At 32.7% G+C, this 19,398-nt stretch overlaps 1 protein-coding gene across 3 annotated transcripts in view; it reads right to left on the bottom strand.

Moving 5' to 3' along the window:
- Nucleotides 1-19,398, bottom strand: part of AP3S1 (adaptor related protein complex 3 subunit sigma 1) — an 83,727-nt gene that overhangs the window by 16,707 nt on the left and 47,622 nt on the right. For all 3 annotated transcript variants that reach the window (XM_031938697.1, XM_031938692.1, XM_031938685.1), the window contains exon 4: nt 12,816-12,887. In XM_031938697.1, coding sequence (XP_031794557.1) covers nt 12,816-12,887 — 72 coding nt within the window. The remainder of the gene's footprint in view (nt 1-12,815; nt 12,888-19,398) is intronic.

Below are 19,398 nucleotides of genomic sequence, written 5' to 3'. Positions count from 1 at the left end.
ATGTAGTTTACAAAAATAAAACTAACATACAAAACTTTTTTTTCTCACTAATAATTCCCTAGAATTCTGTGATCTTTTGTGCTAACAGATCAATTAAAAAACAAACTGAATTTAACATATATTGGATTACTTGCTGTCTAAGGGAGGGAGTAAAATTTGGAAAACAAGGTTTGCAAGGGTGAATATTGATGCATATATTTTGAAAATAAAAAAGTTATCATTTTAAAAAATACTATTAAGTGGGAGAGAAAAGAAAAAATTAATCAAGACTGATTATATGCCACTAAATATATTTTAAAACCATGTTTCCCAGCTCTTAAATGTAACATCTTAACACCAATAAAGAAGACTTATGTGATCAAGAAATAAAAATAAAAAACATTAATTTCACACAATATTCATTTTTCATAACACATGAAATCTATAGTACCATAAATATCATACAGCAAATAAAATTCTCAAAACTAGAACATTTTTAAACCTAAATCTTGCCTTTGTCTATGTCAAATGGTAATGGTAGGACATTGTACTGTATAAATATACTGCTATATTGCTATAAACCTCTCTACCTTAGCCAACCAAAACCATGAGAAAAGTTACTAAAACTTCAGTTGCTGCACAAGGAAGACTCTAAGACTGGCAAAGTCCCAACATCACATTCTGACCATAGCTTTTGGATGGCACTGGATATCGGGAAGGAAGCACCAAGCTTGAAATACACATCACATTAGTCTCCCTTTGAGGTAATGAGGTGTTGCAGTGAATAGAGTGCAGGCTCTGGAGTCAGAAAGACCCGAGTTCAAATCTGGATTCAGACATTTACTAGTTATATAAGCCTGGACAAGTCAGTTAACTCTGTTTGCCTCAGTTTCTTTATTTGTAAAATGAGCTGAAGAAGGAAATGGCAAACCACTCCACTTTGCAAGAAAAGCCCAAACAGAGTCACAAAGAATCAGATACAACTGAAAACAAATGAACAACAATGGCAGCAGCTCCACTTGTGGGCATTGTGTTTCTCATTTTTTCTCTACCATACACAACTATGCATGTTCACAGTTGTCAATGCAAAAGTGAAAATGAGGTTGCTAAAAAGTCACACCTTCGTAAAGTCAGAAATATTAACTGCCTCATTTAAATACAATTCACTTGCATGTCAAGACATCACTTTCTTGCTGACACTGGTCCTCTCTAAGAACAAAGGACAAACAACAATACATAAACATACTTTCCTTAGTGAACAGAGTACAATGAAGACAATTTCACCTTTTATTGATAATTTAAAGTGATTATACAAACATTAATTATTATATAATGTTGTAACAGTACAAAGGCCAAGACTAACCTGTTTTACTTCCAAAATTCTTCTGTCACTTTCCTTATTATCACCTACTGTCTTTTCTTATTGTCTGATTCTAAGTCAAATTTTTATTTGACTGTAACTTGGAGTTATGAGAAACTATTTAATCAATCTAGATAAATCGGCAACTGTACTGTAATCATACAGTAATTAACTGTAATTGTAAATGCAATATTAAACCAATAGGTTTAGGAAAGTTTAAGCTAGAATATATAATTGCAAGATTACTCCTTTTCTATATATAGCATTTTTACACTTCTTCTCTCTCACTGTTCTAAGAGTTTCTTGCAGCTAATTTTCAGGTTCACAGAAATGTTATAGAGGGACTCAGACTGTCAACTGATAAAATGCAAATACACAAGGAAAAATGAGTATATCAGGATGAGAAATAATAACTCATGTATTTGCATTTTATCAGGCACTCAGATGGCTGGTAGCCTGAACCCCACATACATGGTTTTCCTTATAAATATAGAATTTTGGGGAATATTTTAAAGGGTTACTCAGTTAATCTCCTAACTCCAATCACTTGCATTCAGAGATCTGTGATTTCTACTGGCACAGATGTCTTCCTAGTCTCTTATCCTTGTTATATGGACTTTTTTGAGTTGTTAAAGCAGGAAAAAAATTTTTACCCAAAGTCTAATCATCCAGTGATGAGTTTTTCCAAACTCACCTAGTTTGATCTTTGGATGACAATAGCCAAGGTCATCTATACTTAGAACTTTTCCAGCTTGGTAACACGGTTTCTTCTATATAAAAACTAGGTACCAGAATACAACAATAGAGTAAAGTTCTTAATCCTTTACTCTAATCTTAAAAGATATTTAGGGAAGGAAACTTGATTTCTATAACCTTTTGTGAGAGTCTGTTCCAAGATTCAAGAATTAATAATATACTTAGGTCCAACTTAAATTTAAACACTGCAATTTAAGACTATCTTCATATATTCTACTTTCTTAGAATTTTAAAAAGCACTTGGGTTGCCTACATTTAGTTCAGTATTTACAAATTATCTTGTATATAGATTGTTTGTACTCCTTGAGATCAAGGTTTGTTTTCTGTATTTCTTTGCCTCATGATTAGCACAGAGCTCAGGACACAATAAGCATTTAATAAATATTTAATGATCAACTACATATGCCAGATGATAGTTGCTAAGTTACCTGCCAATCACTCTCTTAGACAGAATAAATAACTTTTTCAGTTCCTTAAAGGACTTACCAATGCTTTCATCATTTGTGTTTTTCTTCCCTAATCCCTTTTTAGTTTCTTGACAGCCTCTTAAAATGCAGAAGTTGAATGGAGTATATTATCCATCTGAGAGCCTAACTAATGTTGAGTACAGGAAAGGATTACCTCCTGGCTTTGTATGTCAAGCTTCTTTTAATACAGTTCAATAGCATACTAATCTTTTTAAACAACTGTTTAAAAAAAAAAAAAGATAAACATTCATAATAATCAAATTTTAATCTAGGGCTTTAAAAAAATCTTACTCGTGCTAATCAATAATTTCTCATCATCTTTGTAGTTTTTAATCCTTAACTGTACCACCACATTTAATTGCCTCTGTTCATTCCATTCATTCAATAATTCAATTAAGCCTGAACTCAAACTGGGGCTTTTTACATGCCTATTAAGTACAATATGATACCCCAGAACTTGACAATACAAAAAGGGAAGAAACGTGAAATAAAAATTGAAAGGTATAAATTGGAGCCAAACTATGAAATGCCAAGTAGAGGTTTTTATTTTTTCCCAGAGGCAGTAGAGAGCCACGAAGAATTGTTAAGCAAGGAGTAGTAATACTCAGTCCTGTGCCTTAAGATGATTATTCTGGCAGCAGTATAGAAGTTGATTTGAAGAAGAAACAAGGAAACCAAAAAGTGGTACAGCCCAGAACTTGGGGGGAAGGGGTGTTTTGTAAGTAGAAAAGAACAAAATCAAATTAAAAGAAAGGAAGCATTGATTGCTCTACCAACCAACCATTCCCCCATCTTTCTTCCTCTCTTTGAGCCTCCCTATTCTCTGAGACACAACAATATTAAATAATATTACACATACTTAGGTGATACAATAGCAGCAACATTTGAGAAGATTGATTCCAATTCTGAAAGTTCTAATATGATACAGATGATACAGATAAATCTTTTGTGAATAAAAGAGTCAGTTGGTACAGCAAACTTCATCGCTGTCTTATTTTAAGAAATTTCCAAAGATACCCCAACTTTCAGCAACCCCCACACCAATCAGTCAAGCAGCCATCAACATCAAGGCAAAAAGATTATGACTTAATTTGTGGTTAGCATTTTTAGCACTAAAATACCTTTTAACTGTGGTAAGTTCATTTTTTTAAGCAAAATACTACTGTATACTTAATAATCTACTGTATAATATAAATATAATTTATATGTCAAAAAATTCACATGATTTGCTCTATTATGATGATCTGGAATAGAACCCACAATATCTTAAAGGTGACAGTGAAGAATCATATATTACTCATGGAACTGGATATATAATGGTAACACAGTGGTATCCTCAAGAAAAATTGGTGATTTTTAAAGCTCTATGAATTATGAACATGGCTAGGCAATAGGGGAATACAAAAACAAAAAGCAGTCCCAAACCTCAAGTAGCTTACTATCTGTGAAAAATACAATATTCAAGCAAATATTTAGAGGAACAGAGTGCCAACAACTACAATATCTTAGTTTTCAGAACTTTTTCTTGGCTTTTTTTTAATTTTATTTATTTTTAAAATAATTTTTAAAAATCTTTTTGAATTATATATTTATTCTCAGTGATGAAAACAATACCACTGATCAAATTAACATGCCTTCTAAAACAATGCTTTCTGGCACTGTTTAGTATCTCAGAAATTCCAGAGAGTATCTTACCTTTTAGTTGTATCTCTCAATTACCTTTTCTAGAAATCCTGTTTTCCCATCAATGTCACTTCACAAATCTTCATTTCTTTGCTTTCTCCACAGTCTTAATAATAAATAATCTGCCCTTGATTCAATAAGGCCTTGCTTTCTCCTCTGGAAATTATTTACTAACACAATTGTATTTCCATTGTTCATTGTTCCAAAGAGCAAAGTTGAAATTTTAAAAGATTATAATCTTTATAATTATACTTCAATTCCAAATTTTCCCCTACCTTACAATATCTTCTTAGATAATAAAACAGCTTCCTATTTCCAGAAGAGACTTGCAGACTATGAGTAAAGAATGTTATGTTTACCATGAGACATAATTGTTTTTCACAAGGGAGTATTGAACAAGGCAAGGGGTACATTGAGATATGTCTACAATATAAAAAGATAAATAAAACAAAAATTAAAGTTTAACATTAGTTATTTCCAAGATAAGTAAGTGTGAAGAATATGATGCTAAGTAGCAGCAAGGGCTAACTCTTTATAATATTAAATAATATCCAACTATGATAGCCTTAGCTCTTCTCATCAATACAATGACCCAAGACAATTCCAAAAGATTTGTGATGGAAAATGCTATCCACACCCAGAGAATGAACTATAGAATCTGAATATATAGAATAGAATCTGAATGCAAATCAAAGCATACTATTTTCATATTTTGTTTTTCTTTCTTGTATTATTTTCCCTTTTTGATCCTTCTTTTACAATATGACTAATATGGGAATATATTTAACATGATTATACATGTATAGCTTATCCTGAATTGCTTGCTAGCTTGGGGATGGGGAAAGGGCAGAGTGAGAAAGAAAAATTTGGAACTCAAAATCTTAAAAAAAATAAATGTTGAAAATTATCTTTATATGTAATTGTGAGAAAAAACACTTGAGTGGGAGAAAAAAGAAGACTATCTTTACATGTAATTAGAAAAAATAAAATACTATTAAGTAGAAAAAATATTAAATGACATCACTGTTAATGTTCCATTTGATATATAATAGAATGGCATTAATTACCAACTATTCCTGTCTCCCTTAAAATGTTTTTCTCCATTCCCTTCAATTAGTCCCTGACAAAAGAATGTCACACAGTTTTCATGAGGAGACTTGGACAAAACATTTGTTGTTCACAGCCATTTGATAAAGTACCTAGGAAAAATGAATTCTACTCTGTGACTGGCAAAAATAAAAGGTATTAAACTGAAATTAATTATTCAATCTTATTTTTATCTTTTACCCTAGTCCCACCCCAATCAATAAAATTCATAAGTTTTCTTTTAATTACTGCTGGCATAATATTGTACTACCTGTGCTTTAAATAGACTAAACATCCTATGCTTGTCTAACTCTCTCAAACAACTCCAGCAAGACTCACAAATATCTGATTCATAATTAACTTTCAACCTTGCCTAAAAATCTTGACAGTTTAAAATGTAATTAGAAATGGCTTAAAGTTTAAGTGGGAAAAAAAGGAAAATAAATGTGTGTTCCCAGTAATAACTAAACAAGCAGAAATAAGCAAAAACCATTTTAATTCTAAGAGGTGAAAGTCATTGGGATAAAAAGTAATGTCACTGTGAACTATGTAAAATAGACTGCCTGATCAAACAGGAAAAATCAATTAATACTATAAATAAATCACAAAACTGACAAAAGGAAAGATATGACAGAGATAGCATATTTAAATTACCTATACATTTACTGGAAGTTTCATCACACTAAAAGCAGGGAAATTAACTTGTCTTGTTGGCAATTTCATCTCTTGTCAATTAGTCAAAGCAAAAAGATAGGAGAAAGGGAACAACTGCTATCATAAACAACAAGGAGAATTATTTAGGGATACAAAAGTAACAAACAATTGGAGGAAAATGACTATGATTGGCCAAAATTCCTGATATTTGAGGGAAGACAACAAATATTGCCAGACACGTGTCCTAGGAGAGATTTCTACAAGTTCAGAGAAAAAGAAAGAAAGAAAGGAAATTGTGAGAACTGGCATCTTTCTCTTCTTCTTTTTCTCCCTCTTTTTCAAAATCAAAATTTTAAGCTATTGTGGTGAATTATTCCAATGAGAAAAGAAATTAATAGGGACATTCAATGAGATTGGTCTATGTGGTTTCAAATAAAATTCTGTGATGGGCTTGGATTCAAAAAGGACACGTACCAAATGGAATTCAGTTACTCAAACGTTTGTTATATGCTTATTATATACCATGCACAAAGCAAGGCAAATGCATAGTCCCGGCCTTCAATATGACATGCAAAAAACTATACACATATAAGACAGATACAGAAGAGACAAAAAATAATCTCAGAGAAAAGACACTCAGAAAAGAGCAGGGGCATATACCCAAGAAAGACTACAGTAATGTCATTTGATTGTAAGAAATATAAAGCACTAAAAAAGATAGAACAAATAAGAGCAAAAATAAGTAGGTCTGAAGAGGCAACATAAATCTGCATAAATTATACTACAGGTTGCAAAAAAAAGGGTAAATATATAATCACTATACCAAAATCAATACTATTTCAGAAATCAAAGAGAAGGAAAGAGGTGCAAAAGACTAAAGATAGAAAAATACTCTAGTTTTCAAATAGGAGAACATTTTATAGACTACAAACTGGTTTTAATACCAAGTAAATCTTAATTCAATTCAAGACTCTGAAAGAAATAAAGCAGGGAAGGGCAAAAACAACTTGGAAATAATATGAATATCCCCCCCAAAAAGTCATACCAGATTAACTTCATCTCCTAGAATTATTATACTTGTGAGAAATAATACATCTGAATTTCGGTAGTTATTTGCCAAATCCTTATATGATATTCTTGTGCACAAGATGGAGGAGCATGATCTGAATCACAGTCAAGTCCATTTGAATTCAGAATTAGTCTGAGAACTATGCCTGGAGAATATCAAATAACATACTGATGTTAACCTGGAGAGAGAATTCTAAAGGTAGGTTTCAGAGCTCTACTTTTGGTTATGATTCTGTTCATATTTATTAGTGACGTAAAGAAATATATTAATAATAGCAAACTCAACAAATTTGCACATGACAAAATCCAAGAGAAATATTAAACTTAATTAAATATACTGGATAAGAGAATCTGGTTGAAAAAAACAATTTTTAGCAGAGTGAAGTGGTCCATGTGCAAAAGTAATTATCAGAAAAGTTTGGGATTTTAAACTGAGGGCAAGTTCAAAATGTATTAATAGTTGACATGATTGACCAAAATAAACAAAACAACTAATGAAATTAAGGACTAATTTACAGCTTTACATTTAAAGCATGAAGAATGTCTTACTACATTCCATGATAGTTCACAGTTTGCTGCAATATTGTGTTCATTTCCGGACACATTTTAAAAGGGATATTAATAGGCTAGATCATATCCAAAAGAATATAACTGGAATGGTAAAATAATTCAAAATTATAGCATATGAAAAATGGCTAAAGAACAGGTTATGTTACATTAAAGAAATTATATTTCATGGGTATATTTTGAGGAAGCTAATTTTTAAAAAGAGACATATTCAAAGATATGAAAAGTTGTTATGTTAAATCTGACTTCCCTAGTTTCCCTCAAGTTTAAACTAAAATCCTAACTTCTATAAAAATCTTTAACTGATCTTCCTTAATTTTAGTGTCTTCCCCTTGAGATTATCTTCAATTAACCCTGCATATAGCTTGTCTGTACAGAGTTTTGTGCATGTGATTTTCCCTGTTAGATTATGAGCTCCTTGAGAATAGTAGCTGTTTTTTGTCTTTTTTGATATATTCCCAGTGCTCAGAGTGCCTAACACATAGTAAATGCTTAATAAAAAACAAAAACAAAAAAAAAAAAAATTACATAACTTGTTGACTTAATAGCAAGAGATAATAAGACTTATTCTATGTGATTCCAAAGCACAAAACTTGACATACATAAATGGTCTGATGAGGTTTTTTCCCTGCCATTTTATTTGAAGGCTGAAATAAAGATTGTTAAGATCAGAATATTTAAAGTGATTAACAAATAACATTTTAAAAATATGAACCCATCAATTTTAACTGGTCATTCCTGCTGGTTTAAAGCTCTCACTAGGAGCCACAAAGTTAAAGATCACCAGCCACTTTTCAAAAGAAAATGAGAAAAATACTAGAAAAAAATTACCATTTTTGGAATGTTTTTGGTTTCTATAAGTTCAATGGTTTGCTCCATTGACTGTTACATTATTCCTAGTAAGCAAAAGATCATTCTAATATAGGATCATAAAAACTTGATTTAAATAGTAATTTTAGTCAATTACTATCACCCAGGTTAAGAGTTCTGAAAACTCAAGAAGAGAAAATTGGGAGAAGCTCAATCTTAAAGCCCAGTTGTTTGAAAAAGTAGCATTTTAAAACCTATTGTTTTGATTTTAGCTACAGCTACCCCCAATTACAACATTCAATTCAGCAAATATATAATCTTGAAGCAATTTGAAGTAGGAAACAGGGAGGGAGGAAAAGAACAATGAATTCTAGGAATGAATGTAAACTTTCAAAGAATGCTAGAATTACAGAAATAAGCAATAGTTTTGACTTCATTTTATTTTGGGTCATCAGTGATCATTTATGTGCTTCCACTGACACTAAACACTGTCCACTGACAATAAACTAACTCAGAAGATCTGACCTTGAGCAGATGAAATGAAGTTGATCTGGCTACCCCATCATACACGTTTCATTACTTTTTTGTTGTGTTTTTAATTCTGTGACCTCAGCATGAACAGAAACAAAAGGCATTGCCAAGAACCACCAGATAATTGCTGCAAAACAACCTAAACCTCAGAAAACAAGCTCAGACCTTCAGGGAAACCTAATATACCTGGTGGGGTTGTTAACTACTCTCTATAATGTTTCCTTATGTTGAAAAAACAGTAGTAAAACCACTAAAAACAAACAACTTCTGCTAACACCTTCTGTGAAGAAAAAACATTTGTCCTGTGTCACATTATACAAAGACAAGAATGTTATAGATTAGGATAAAGGTGATTTTTACTGATGAAACTCCCCTTTTCATTCAAGATTATACCAAGAAGTTCCAGAAAGCCCAATATTGATCTGTAAAACATCTATCCAAAATGTTGGGGATTTTTTTTTTTTTTTTACTTTCTAGAGGAAAAATAAGATTCCTGACTCGTACCAGATCACCTTAATCTCATTCAAGACCCAGGAACAGATAGTTGTCAGCTGGCAATTCCATCATCACCAGCTATTCCAGGCCACGAATCTACAGCTGAACTGAGAAGATCTGAGTTTGGGTTGGGGATCTCCATGGTAAAGAGAAGTCATAGGCCCAAAGCTATGGACAGAACAAGGAACAAGTTCAGAAGCAAGCAGCAACTGTATGGGAAGAGCTCAGGGCAGAATCAGATCAGAGAGATAACTAGTGCAGGAATTCCAGACTACAGTAGGAACTATACAGCTCCACCACTGTGAACCAACAAAACTTCCTCGATGGCTGACAGTGGCTGAGTGCAGCAATAGCAGTATATTGAAATTACAATTGGGGCTAATCCACAGTTCTGTTGCTCAGCCCCAAATCCATGTCAGGAACTTACAAAGCTCAAACGAGAGGAACAATGATCAGACTTTGCCCAAGATGAGATCACTTTGGGAATACCAAAAGCTTACAGGCCCTTTGGCCTATCTCTAAGATCCTGAATAAGACAACGCTAAATATTTCAAGAAAGCAGCAGGATCAGTGCAAATCTTCCTCCAGAAGAGCCTTGAGCCTGTTCCTAACATAAAATAAATTTCAGGAAGAAATCTGGAAGGATGAGCAAACAAAAAGGAATTCCAACATAAAGAGCTATTATGACAGGAACATTCAAGACATAAACCAAAAAGAGAATATATACAAGCAAAGCCACAAAAAACAAAAAAAAAAAAAAGAACTTTAGCACAAATTCACCTAGAATTCATGAAGAGAAGAAGCAAAAGTTAAATTAAAGGTTAAAAATCAGAGTAAAAATAGGAGATATGGAATAAAGAATTAGAAAGGGAATTAACAGAATTATTTCTACTTCAGAAAGACTTTAAGAATCAAGACAACCCAGTAAGGATCACACATGATTTAGCAGCTATTACAATAAACAGATAGAGATCTTGGAATAGAATGTTCTAGACAGAAGATAAAGGCCAAGAATAACTTATTCAGCAAACCTGAGTATAATCCTATAGGCAAAAACATGGATCTCTGCAGCACAGAGAGCTGCCAAGCATTCCTGAAGAGGAAGCTATAAAGAAATTTTGAAGTGCAAACACAGGGAGTCAAAAAAAAAAAAAAAAAAAAAAGGCATAAAAATGTAACTATGAAAGAACAATCAAAAAGAACTAAATGAGAATAAATTACTTATATTCTAATATGGAGAGACAAGCAATTTCTGTACTTTTTGATCAAGCAATTTCTCTACTTTATGATCAATAAAGGCCACAGAGTTAGTCTAATTAGACTAAAGGCTTAGGAATGGTTCTTAAAAGAAGAATGGAAAAGGGAAGAAGGTACATTAAGAAAAGGAAAGGTTAGGGGAAATTTTCTCCTACATATGCAGCAATGTCAAGCTGCATAAATAGAAGTCTAGACAAACAAGAAGAGAAAGAAGTTTTGGGGAGTGGCTTCACTAGAACCTCACTGTTAGTTTAACTGGTGAAAGGAAGGATATAAATACACACACATACAATCATGCACAAAGTTTGGTTCAGAAATTCATTTTATTCAACAGGGAACAGAAAAGAAAGAAGAAAAAGGGGAAAAGAAAGTATTAGAAGGAGGGCAAGAGATTAGAAACTCTTACTAATAAAAGTCAAAAATATTCATAACTCTTTAAAACTTATAACTTTTAAAAATGTGATGGAATTCTATTGAACTAAAAGAAATTATGAAAGGGGTAGTTTCAAAGAAACCTAGAGAGACTTGAATGAACTGATACAAGGTGAAGTAAGCAGAAAAGATATTAATATTATAATATCAAACAACTTCTGATCAGAATAATGACCAACCTTTATTCCAGAGGACTAGTGATGAAAGAAGCTATTCACCTCCTGATACAATGGTGAAAGACTAAGAGAGTACAAAAAGTGATTTTCTTTTTTTACTGGCCAATGTAAAAATGTTTTGTCTGACTACATATATTTACAATAGGGATTATCTTTTTTTGTTTTTCTTTTTTTCTTAGTTGGGCAGGGAAAATATGGGAGGAAGAGAAAGCAGATTTTTACTCATTAAAAAAAATTTAATTAAAAAACGTGTGATGATATCTTATGAACTTAATGCCAAATCATATAAACCAAGTGAATAAAGGGAAAGGGTGAAATACTGCATCTTAAACATTTCTTTAAGATGTGAAAATTTATTAAGCTTCTTGCATGCAGATATTTAACTATTTTGTTCAAGTTAATTAGCATACCACTGCCATACATGTATAAACACATGTATATACAAACACACACATTAACTATATACACACAGACACACACCTCATATGTATACCTCTTAGAATCTTCATATGCATATGTATATCTGTCTATACACAATTTTTCATAAACTATAAATTCAGATATGGATACACACACACACACACAGATATATAGGACTCATGTTTTGGAACAAATTTATGTTTGTATGTGTATATATACACACACACATAATTTGTTCTTGTTTATGATTTAACTTCTCAGTGCTTTAGACAGCTCTAAGTTACAGAGAAGATTATAACTTACACTGATAGAATAAGTTTCCTTCTCTGATAGTTCCTTAAACCAATGAAATCACATTTCTCTCTATATATAGATACATATTTGAATATACATTTAAGTATAAATGTGTGTATATGCATATATATGTGTGTGTGTGTGTGTGTATATATACATATCCACATTTTTTGAGGCTTGAAATACATAATCATGAAAAAGTTGAAGCAAGCTCAGACTCTCAAAAAGTATCTCAGTAACTATCTATATTGCCATATAAAAAAACTACAGTTTAATTTCTTTATTAATCCTTTACTACTTAGGAACAATTATAAGGACTTTGTTATTATATTTTTCTTTAATTTTCTAAGTCAATGACGAAGTTGTTTCATTTCCCATTTTCTGTAAATATGTTTTGAGTTATTATAAGAATTATTGACCTTCAGTAAGTAAATTTTTAAATAGGGCTCACAAAATCATTGAGACTATAGAATAATTATGAGAAACAACAATTTCAGCCTTATGAATTTCTTACCCAAAATATTTTGTTTCTGAGGGAAAATTTCTTCTGGAGAGGATTTTTTATTAGCAATGAAAATCTAATTCAGCAAGTTCATTTTCCCCCTTTTTATCCTCTGCACAAATTATTGAATATAATTGGTTGATGGATCACATGATTTTTGTTGACCACCAGAATGGGATTAATAATGAGTATCACCTTAAGCTGACAAAGTTAGGATGAAATATTTATTATAAAAGAGAGTACTTGGTTCAACTGATACTGTAGAAGTTCAAAAATACCTTGTCTACATGGAAAATTAAATCCAGTTCACAGACATTTTCAAAACACTTGTCTAGTGTTTCCACGAATACCTACAGAGGAAAAAAAAAGATTTAGAATTTTAAAACACTTCAGTCAATCCATTCATTCTGTTAATGTTTTAACATTTAAGGGCCTAAAGAGAGAACATTTATAAATAATGGTATAATAAGAATTCATCTACATGCAATTCTGCATAGGAAATATATATATATATGTCAAAAAGCTTTAATCAAACAAATTTAGCACAATTTAGCAGCGCAGTGATGAAAAACAAAAGAAAATGGCATTCTACCAAACTTTACATAAATCCAAATTTCAAAGGAAACATTTTCAATATTGGCTGAAGTGAAATACATCTATGTCCCCCTTTTATGATTTATATCAAATTTTTATTGTTTATATAATTGAATGTAAATGTATAACCCTGAAAAATCTTCAGACAATATGCAGTTAAATACTAATATATGTAAAATTCCCTGTTTGGGGACAAACTAAATCTACTAGAACCTATAAAACTCTTAATTTTCCCTGTTATAAAAACGTATTTGTGAGCCCTTGCCCATCAATATACAATGGGAAATACAATAACCAGAGCAGAGCCCAACCACTTTCCATTAACTTATTTGGTAAATTGTTAATAAAGCAAAAGGTATTTATTAAACATCTGTTATGTGCCATGCACTGCCAAAAGCAAAACAGTTTCTGCCGTCGAGAAGCGTACCATCCAATGGACAAGACAACATATACATCTATGGTATATACAAGATGCATACTGTTACCCTGAAGCCAACTTAAACTGTTGTCTTGAGTAGTCACATTTTCCAGAAACACTGGACTCAATATCCATAAGGCCTTGAACGAATTAAAGATTAAGCCTTGCTCTGAGCTGACATCTGATAATAGCACTCCTACTTGGACTTTCACTGTGTCCTTAAGAGTCAAATCAACTACATGTAAGACAGGTACTAGTTAGTCTGCACCATATTAATAAACTGTTTGCACAGCTGAGATACTTGTAGACAAGCAGACCATCATATCCTCCTAATCTAGCAATTCACATGGGAAAAGAATACTGCTTTTGCTCTCCTATTTACTCCTACTCCTCCTTCCTTTCTTCACCTTTCCCCTTCTCTACAGTTATTTTCCTTTTCCCATGTGACACCCATTTGAGAAATTGCCTTCTACTCCTCCCATGAGATTGTAGCTTTTTGTAACTCATTCATGTTTCAGTCTGTATTATGAATGCTTTTGTACTTGGTAGAAACCCCCCCCCCCAAAAAAAAAGATAAAAGATAAAAGATCCCCAACATCAAAATATTTTTGGATAGGTAAGTAGAGCAAGCATTTATCAAGCACTTACTGCATGCAAAGCAAGTTTGAATTCTGGGGTTTACAAATAAAAGCAAACAATACAATGCTATCCTCAATTCTAATAGGGAAGATAATGCATAGAGGGGAATTACAAAGTATATAGGAGGATGGGTACTCCTACAGGGGAAAAGCTCCTGAAGAAGTGAAGAGGATGTCTAGAGAAGCAATTGAGTCAGGATTTAAGTGTTCTTGTTTGGGGCTCCTAATAAAATGGTAATTGCAGCTAAGGAATACACGAGTTTAATGGTATACATATTTTGGCTACTTTCTTTGCATAATTCCAATTCTAGAATGACTGTGCAAATTTGCAGCTCTAACAACAATGCATTAGAGTGTTCATCTTTCCCGTACCCCTTCAACAGTATTTCCATCCTTTGTCATCTCTGCCAATTTTTTACGTATGAGATGAAGCCTCAAGAGTTGTTTTGATTTAACATTTCTCTTATTAGTAATTTAGATTACTATTAAATTAAATTAAACTAAATTAAATTAGTAATAGTAAATTAGTAATTTAGAATATTCTTTCATCTGGTTGGTAGATTTCTGTAAGATGTCTATGTATCTTTGATATCAGAGGGTCTATACTTGTATAAAAAGAAATAAAAAGAGACTGAAGATAAACATCTAAGGAAACAACTAGAAGATCATACTGTCAAATAGTCTGTAACACATTTATTTTAAAATGTTATATTAAGTAAGAAAATTAATTATAAAAATAATGAATTTATAAGATAAGATGTAATGGGCTGAAACTGAGCAGATGCACTGAGGTCCAAGCACTTAAGGCTAATTACCAATTGGACAATACCCTATTAGCATTTGCTTGAAAAATGGCCTGTCCCACCATTCTATGTGCCAACTTGATCTCTTGGGGTATAGGAAGATGAGGAGGTGGGGAAAAAGGGGTGGAGTGAGAAAGCCAGAGTGACTCCTGGCGGGATTTGTGTTGCCATTGCTTTCACTTCTTGTCGCCATTTGGTTCATATCCACAAAGAATAAAGATCAAGGACTTTTGCTTATCCTGACTCTGGCTGATTCTAAGGTATCCTGGGTGCTAACGCTGTCATCACAATAAAACATTTTAGTAAACCAATAAATTACAAATAACACTGTAGCTATCCAAAAATAGCCATAGTATACAAAAATAGAAGCCTCCTCCTCAAAATTCTTAACAGTATTTTACTAAATGAAAACAGAATGTTTGCAAAAGACTTTTTTTGTAATTAATTTTTTTTATATTTGGTTCACTGTTTAAGATAAGGAACATCAGTTCTGGCCTAAGCTTAAAGCTACCACAAAACAAACAACCCAAAGGCCAACAAAAATGTGAGAATCTGAAGCCCTTGAGGCTTCACTCAAGGAACATAAGTAAGGTTTTGCTCTATTACCATGCAATCAAAATCATCAAAAGGAATGAAAAGAAATCAATAATTAAAAACTGAAACTTTTTCTAGTCTACAAATAAGTGACATGATAATAGCACCCTCTAGTGTTTCATTTTTGAAATACCTTTTCAATTTACTAATGAATTAACTGAGGTGCACAGAGATTGAGTGATTTTCCCAAGCATAGGGGTATAAAATAGCAAAGGAGAAACTTGTCTCCAAATCTAGCCATCTTTCTATTATACCACACAGTCTTGGAAATATAAGATCTCAAAACTTTTTTTTTTCTATTACAGAAGCAAACATAGTTAAAAACAATATCTGATACAGAGACTCAAACTTTTTAAGGTTTCATGGACTTCAAATTACCCATGCATATAACTTGTAAGTAAAAAGCTATTAAAATTTTAAAAAATAAACATATTTCTATGTTTATTAAAAAAAAAAAAAAAAGGCTTCATGGACTTCTTTGAAAGTCTGAGGCAGGGGACGGCTAAATAGTGCGATGAATGGAGAGAACAACAATTTTGAAGTCAGGAAGACCCGAGTCCAAATCCAGCTTCAGACACTTACTAGCTATGTGACTTGGACAAGTCACTTAACCCCAATTGCCACACACACACACACACACACACACACACACACACACACACACACACAGAAGAAGAAGAAGAAAAAGAAGTCTGATGAATCCTATGAATTCTTTCTAGGAAATGTTTTTAAATGTATAAGAGATAGATAGATAGATAGATAGAGACAGTCAATAAATATAAATGCATATATATATATGTTTATGGACCAGAACTCTAAAATAAGGATTCTTACAAGATGTTAAGTCAGTGGAATTGATAAAGACAATGGTTATCTAGTTTAGCATAGTGATTAATAGTTCTCTAAGTTCAGTATGATTGATTTAATCTTACAACAAATAATGTTTCCTGTTGGAATCCTTACAAAGTGTTAACTCATTAGAGTTGATAGAGACAATAATTATCTAATTTAGCATGGTTCAGTATGATTGATCTGATCCTACAAGGAGATGTTATGGGCCAGAATTTGAAACAAGGTACTTAAGTACAACTGATAGAAACAATGCTTGTGTTCACACTTTTAGAGAGCTCATATAAGCAAGAAGCTCTTAGGGCCAAAGAGCACTCTGGGAGATTGAGAGCCAGAAGCCCTCTCAGAAGCAAGACAGATTCATTCCAACTTTCACCTTGGTGCTGGCTGGAGACATTCGGAGTTGAGCTAGAGGCAAAAGACTAGCAACAAGAGCTCTCGGAACCAAGGAAAGCTGAGGCCTCTAAGAAAGCTACCCGTACCCAAAGAAGGAGAAAATAAACGTTTGGATTTTATCAGCTGGCTGCATTTGAAGTGATTATTACTCTTAACTGAAACTAAGGCTGCCTCCAGAAAACCTCCCCAAGAAACCTGCTCAGAAAGAACCACTATATTTTAAAGAAAAGAACACCACAGTTTCCTAGTGATATAATTGGTTTATACTCAAAATAGAGCATATAAAACTGTGACAAACTCAGCCAAAGCGAGAGCCAGAGACTCAGAAGGGCCAGACACAGACTCAGAAGGGACCCAGAGACACATTCATTTCATCGTCCACCTTTGTGGTGACTGGAGGCTGAAGCATAAGCCCTCAGACTCAAATTCATTCCATCTTCATCAGCCTCGTGGTGGTGGCCTGTCCTCCTGCTCCCCCCACTGAAACCAAGATTCCGGAAGGCTCTAAAAAAGCTAGTCTGGGCCCCAGGCAAGGAAACTGGATTGTGAAGGAGAAAATAAAGACTCTGGACTTTTAACAACTGGCTATTCTCCTGGTGATTAATCTGCTGAAAGGAACGCCCACACATACAATTACAAAAGACAATTAATCATATTAAAATATAGTTACCAAAATACTTTTAGAAAGTTAAGCTGAAGTTAAGAACTGACCTGATACCATTTTAAAAAATTTAAGGAATACTTCCGATATGGCTGCCCCACCACTAGAATGAAATATCTTTGAATTCAGAAACGACTGGTAACAAAAGAAGAAAGAAATCCTGCACATTTCTTGCCTGCAGCATAAATTATGAAATATAAGTTTCTCTTCAGGTTTTGGAACCTTGGAAGCCTTTCTGTCACAGGGCTCACATGATGATCCTACCTAGGCCTGCCCCACAGGAAGTACCTCCACACCATGAACCTCATTTCCCCTTCTCTGCCTTCAAATTTGTGTCCTATTCCTTTGGTGCTCAGTCTTCTGCTTTCTTATGAGAGGACTGGGACACTGGGATCATTAAATTTACCAAAGTAAATTTAATGATGGTTATTTCAGGCATTGTGATCTTGAAACAACTGGCTTTCTAATGCCAAGGCAAAGGCTTTTCCCCTACATCCTGCTGCCTCTGGATCCAGTTAATTAAACTGTCCCTGATAAAGCAACAATGACATTTAAATAATATTTTACTATTTGCAATATAAAATACTGTTTATGTGGTGTTTTATATTTTACAAAGCATTTTTTACATTATCTCATCTACTTCTCATAAGAACTCCATAAGATAGGTGCTATGGATAGAAATCCAGGCAGAGAAAATCTAAGATTCCTAGTCTGCTCCATCCTCCTGACTATAGTATCACAAGTAAACAACATCCTCAAAAATAGTACACTGCACCCCAGTCTTGTATATACTATAAAATCATATTCTGATTATATATCTATTACACAGCACAAATATCATTTTCTTAAGCCATGTAAGACTTATGGGGTTAGTTCTTGATTTTTTTTTTCCAACTGTAATTAAGCTTGTAGATTAATGGGAATAATCTTGGCATCATGACTACAATACACTAACAAAATGTATAATAGGAAATTGAAGGGAAACCTATCAATTGGGGCATAACTGAATAAACTGTGGTATATGATTATGAGGGAATACTTTTGTTCTATTAAAAAAAATGCTCTCAGAAAAACCTGGAAAGTAAGACCACCATGAGAACTCAAAGTGAAATGTACGGCACAAAATAATAGTAATGTTCTAAGATGATAAGCTATGAATGATTTTGCTATTTTCAGCAATACAATGATTCAAGATTATTTTAAAGGAATTATGATGAAAAATGTTTTCCATACCCTGAAAAAGAACTGATTTGTGTCTGAATAAAGGCTTAAATATACTTTATTTAAACTTTTTTTTCTTGAGGATTTTTTTGATAGTGATGGTGTGAATCTATGTTTTGTTTCACAATATGACATGGAAATGTTTTACATAACTTCACATGTGTCTTCAGAGAGAGAGAATCTGGAAAGAGAAAATCTCAAAAAAGTTTTTAAATCAAATGTTTAAAAAATGTTTTAAATGTAACTGGGGAAAATAAAAATATTTTAAAATGGGAAAGAAAAGTATAATTAAGAAAACAAAATTATCCACTGAACTACTCTTGGCTTAAGATAACAGATAAATTGAGGTCAGTATGAAGGCTTATAAATATCCAAACCAAACATTAAATATTGATGTAGTTCTTTTTTTCCCCCCACTTAGTAAATATTTTATCACTTCCAATTAAGACAAGCATAACAGTTCTAAAGCTATCAACTATGACATTCATTGTTTTTATGTCATTCATTAACTTGCAAGACTAAAATAACACACAGTATGACCAAAAAAAGATTTTTCTGCCTTCTTCTCTAAGTAAAAGGAAGCCTTAGATATAATTTTGTTGGTAAAGCAAAATACAGAAATCGATTTCTGTCTGTAGTAGACTTCAACCTAAAATTTACTGGGGAAGATAAAGTATGACCTTTGGT

Source organism: Sarcophilus harrisii, chromosome 1 (assembly GCF_902635505.1).
Source record: "Sarcophilus harrisii chromosome 1, mSarHar1.11, whole genome shotgun sequence".
Lineage (NCBI taxonomy): Eukaryota > Metazoa > Chordata > Mammalia > Dasyuromorphia > Dasyuridae > Sarcophilus > Sarcophilus harrisii.
Note: the sequence above shows the minus strand (reverse complement) of the source record. Positions and strands in the feature narration are given on the sequence as shown.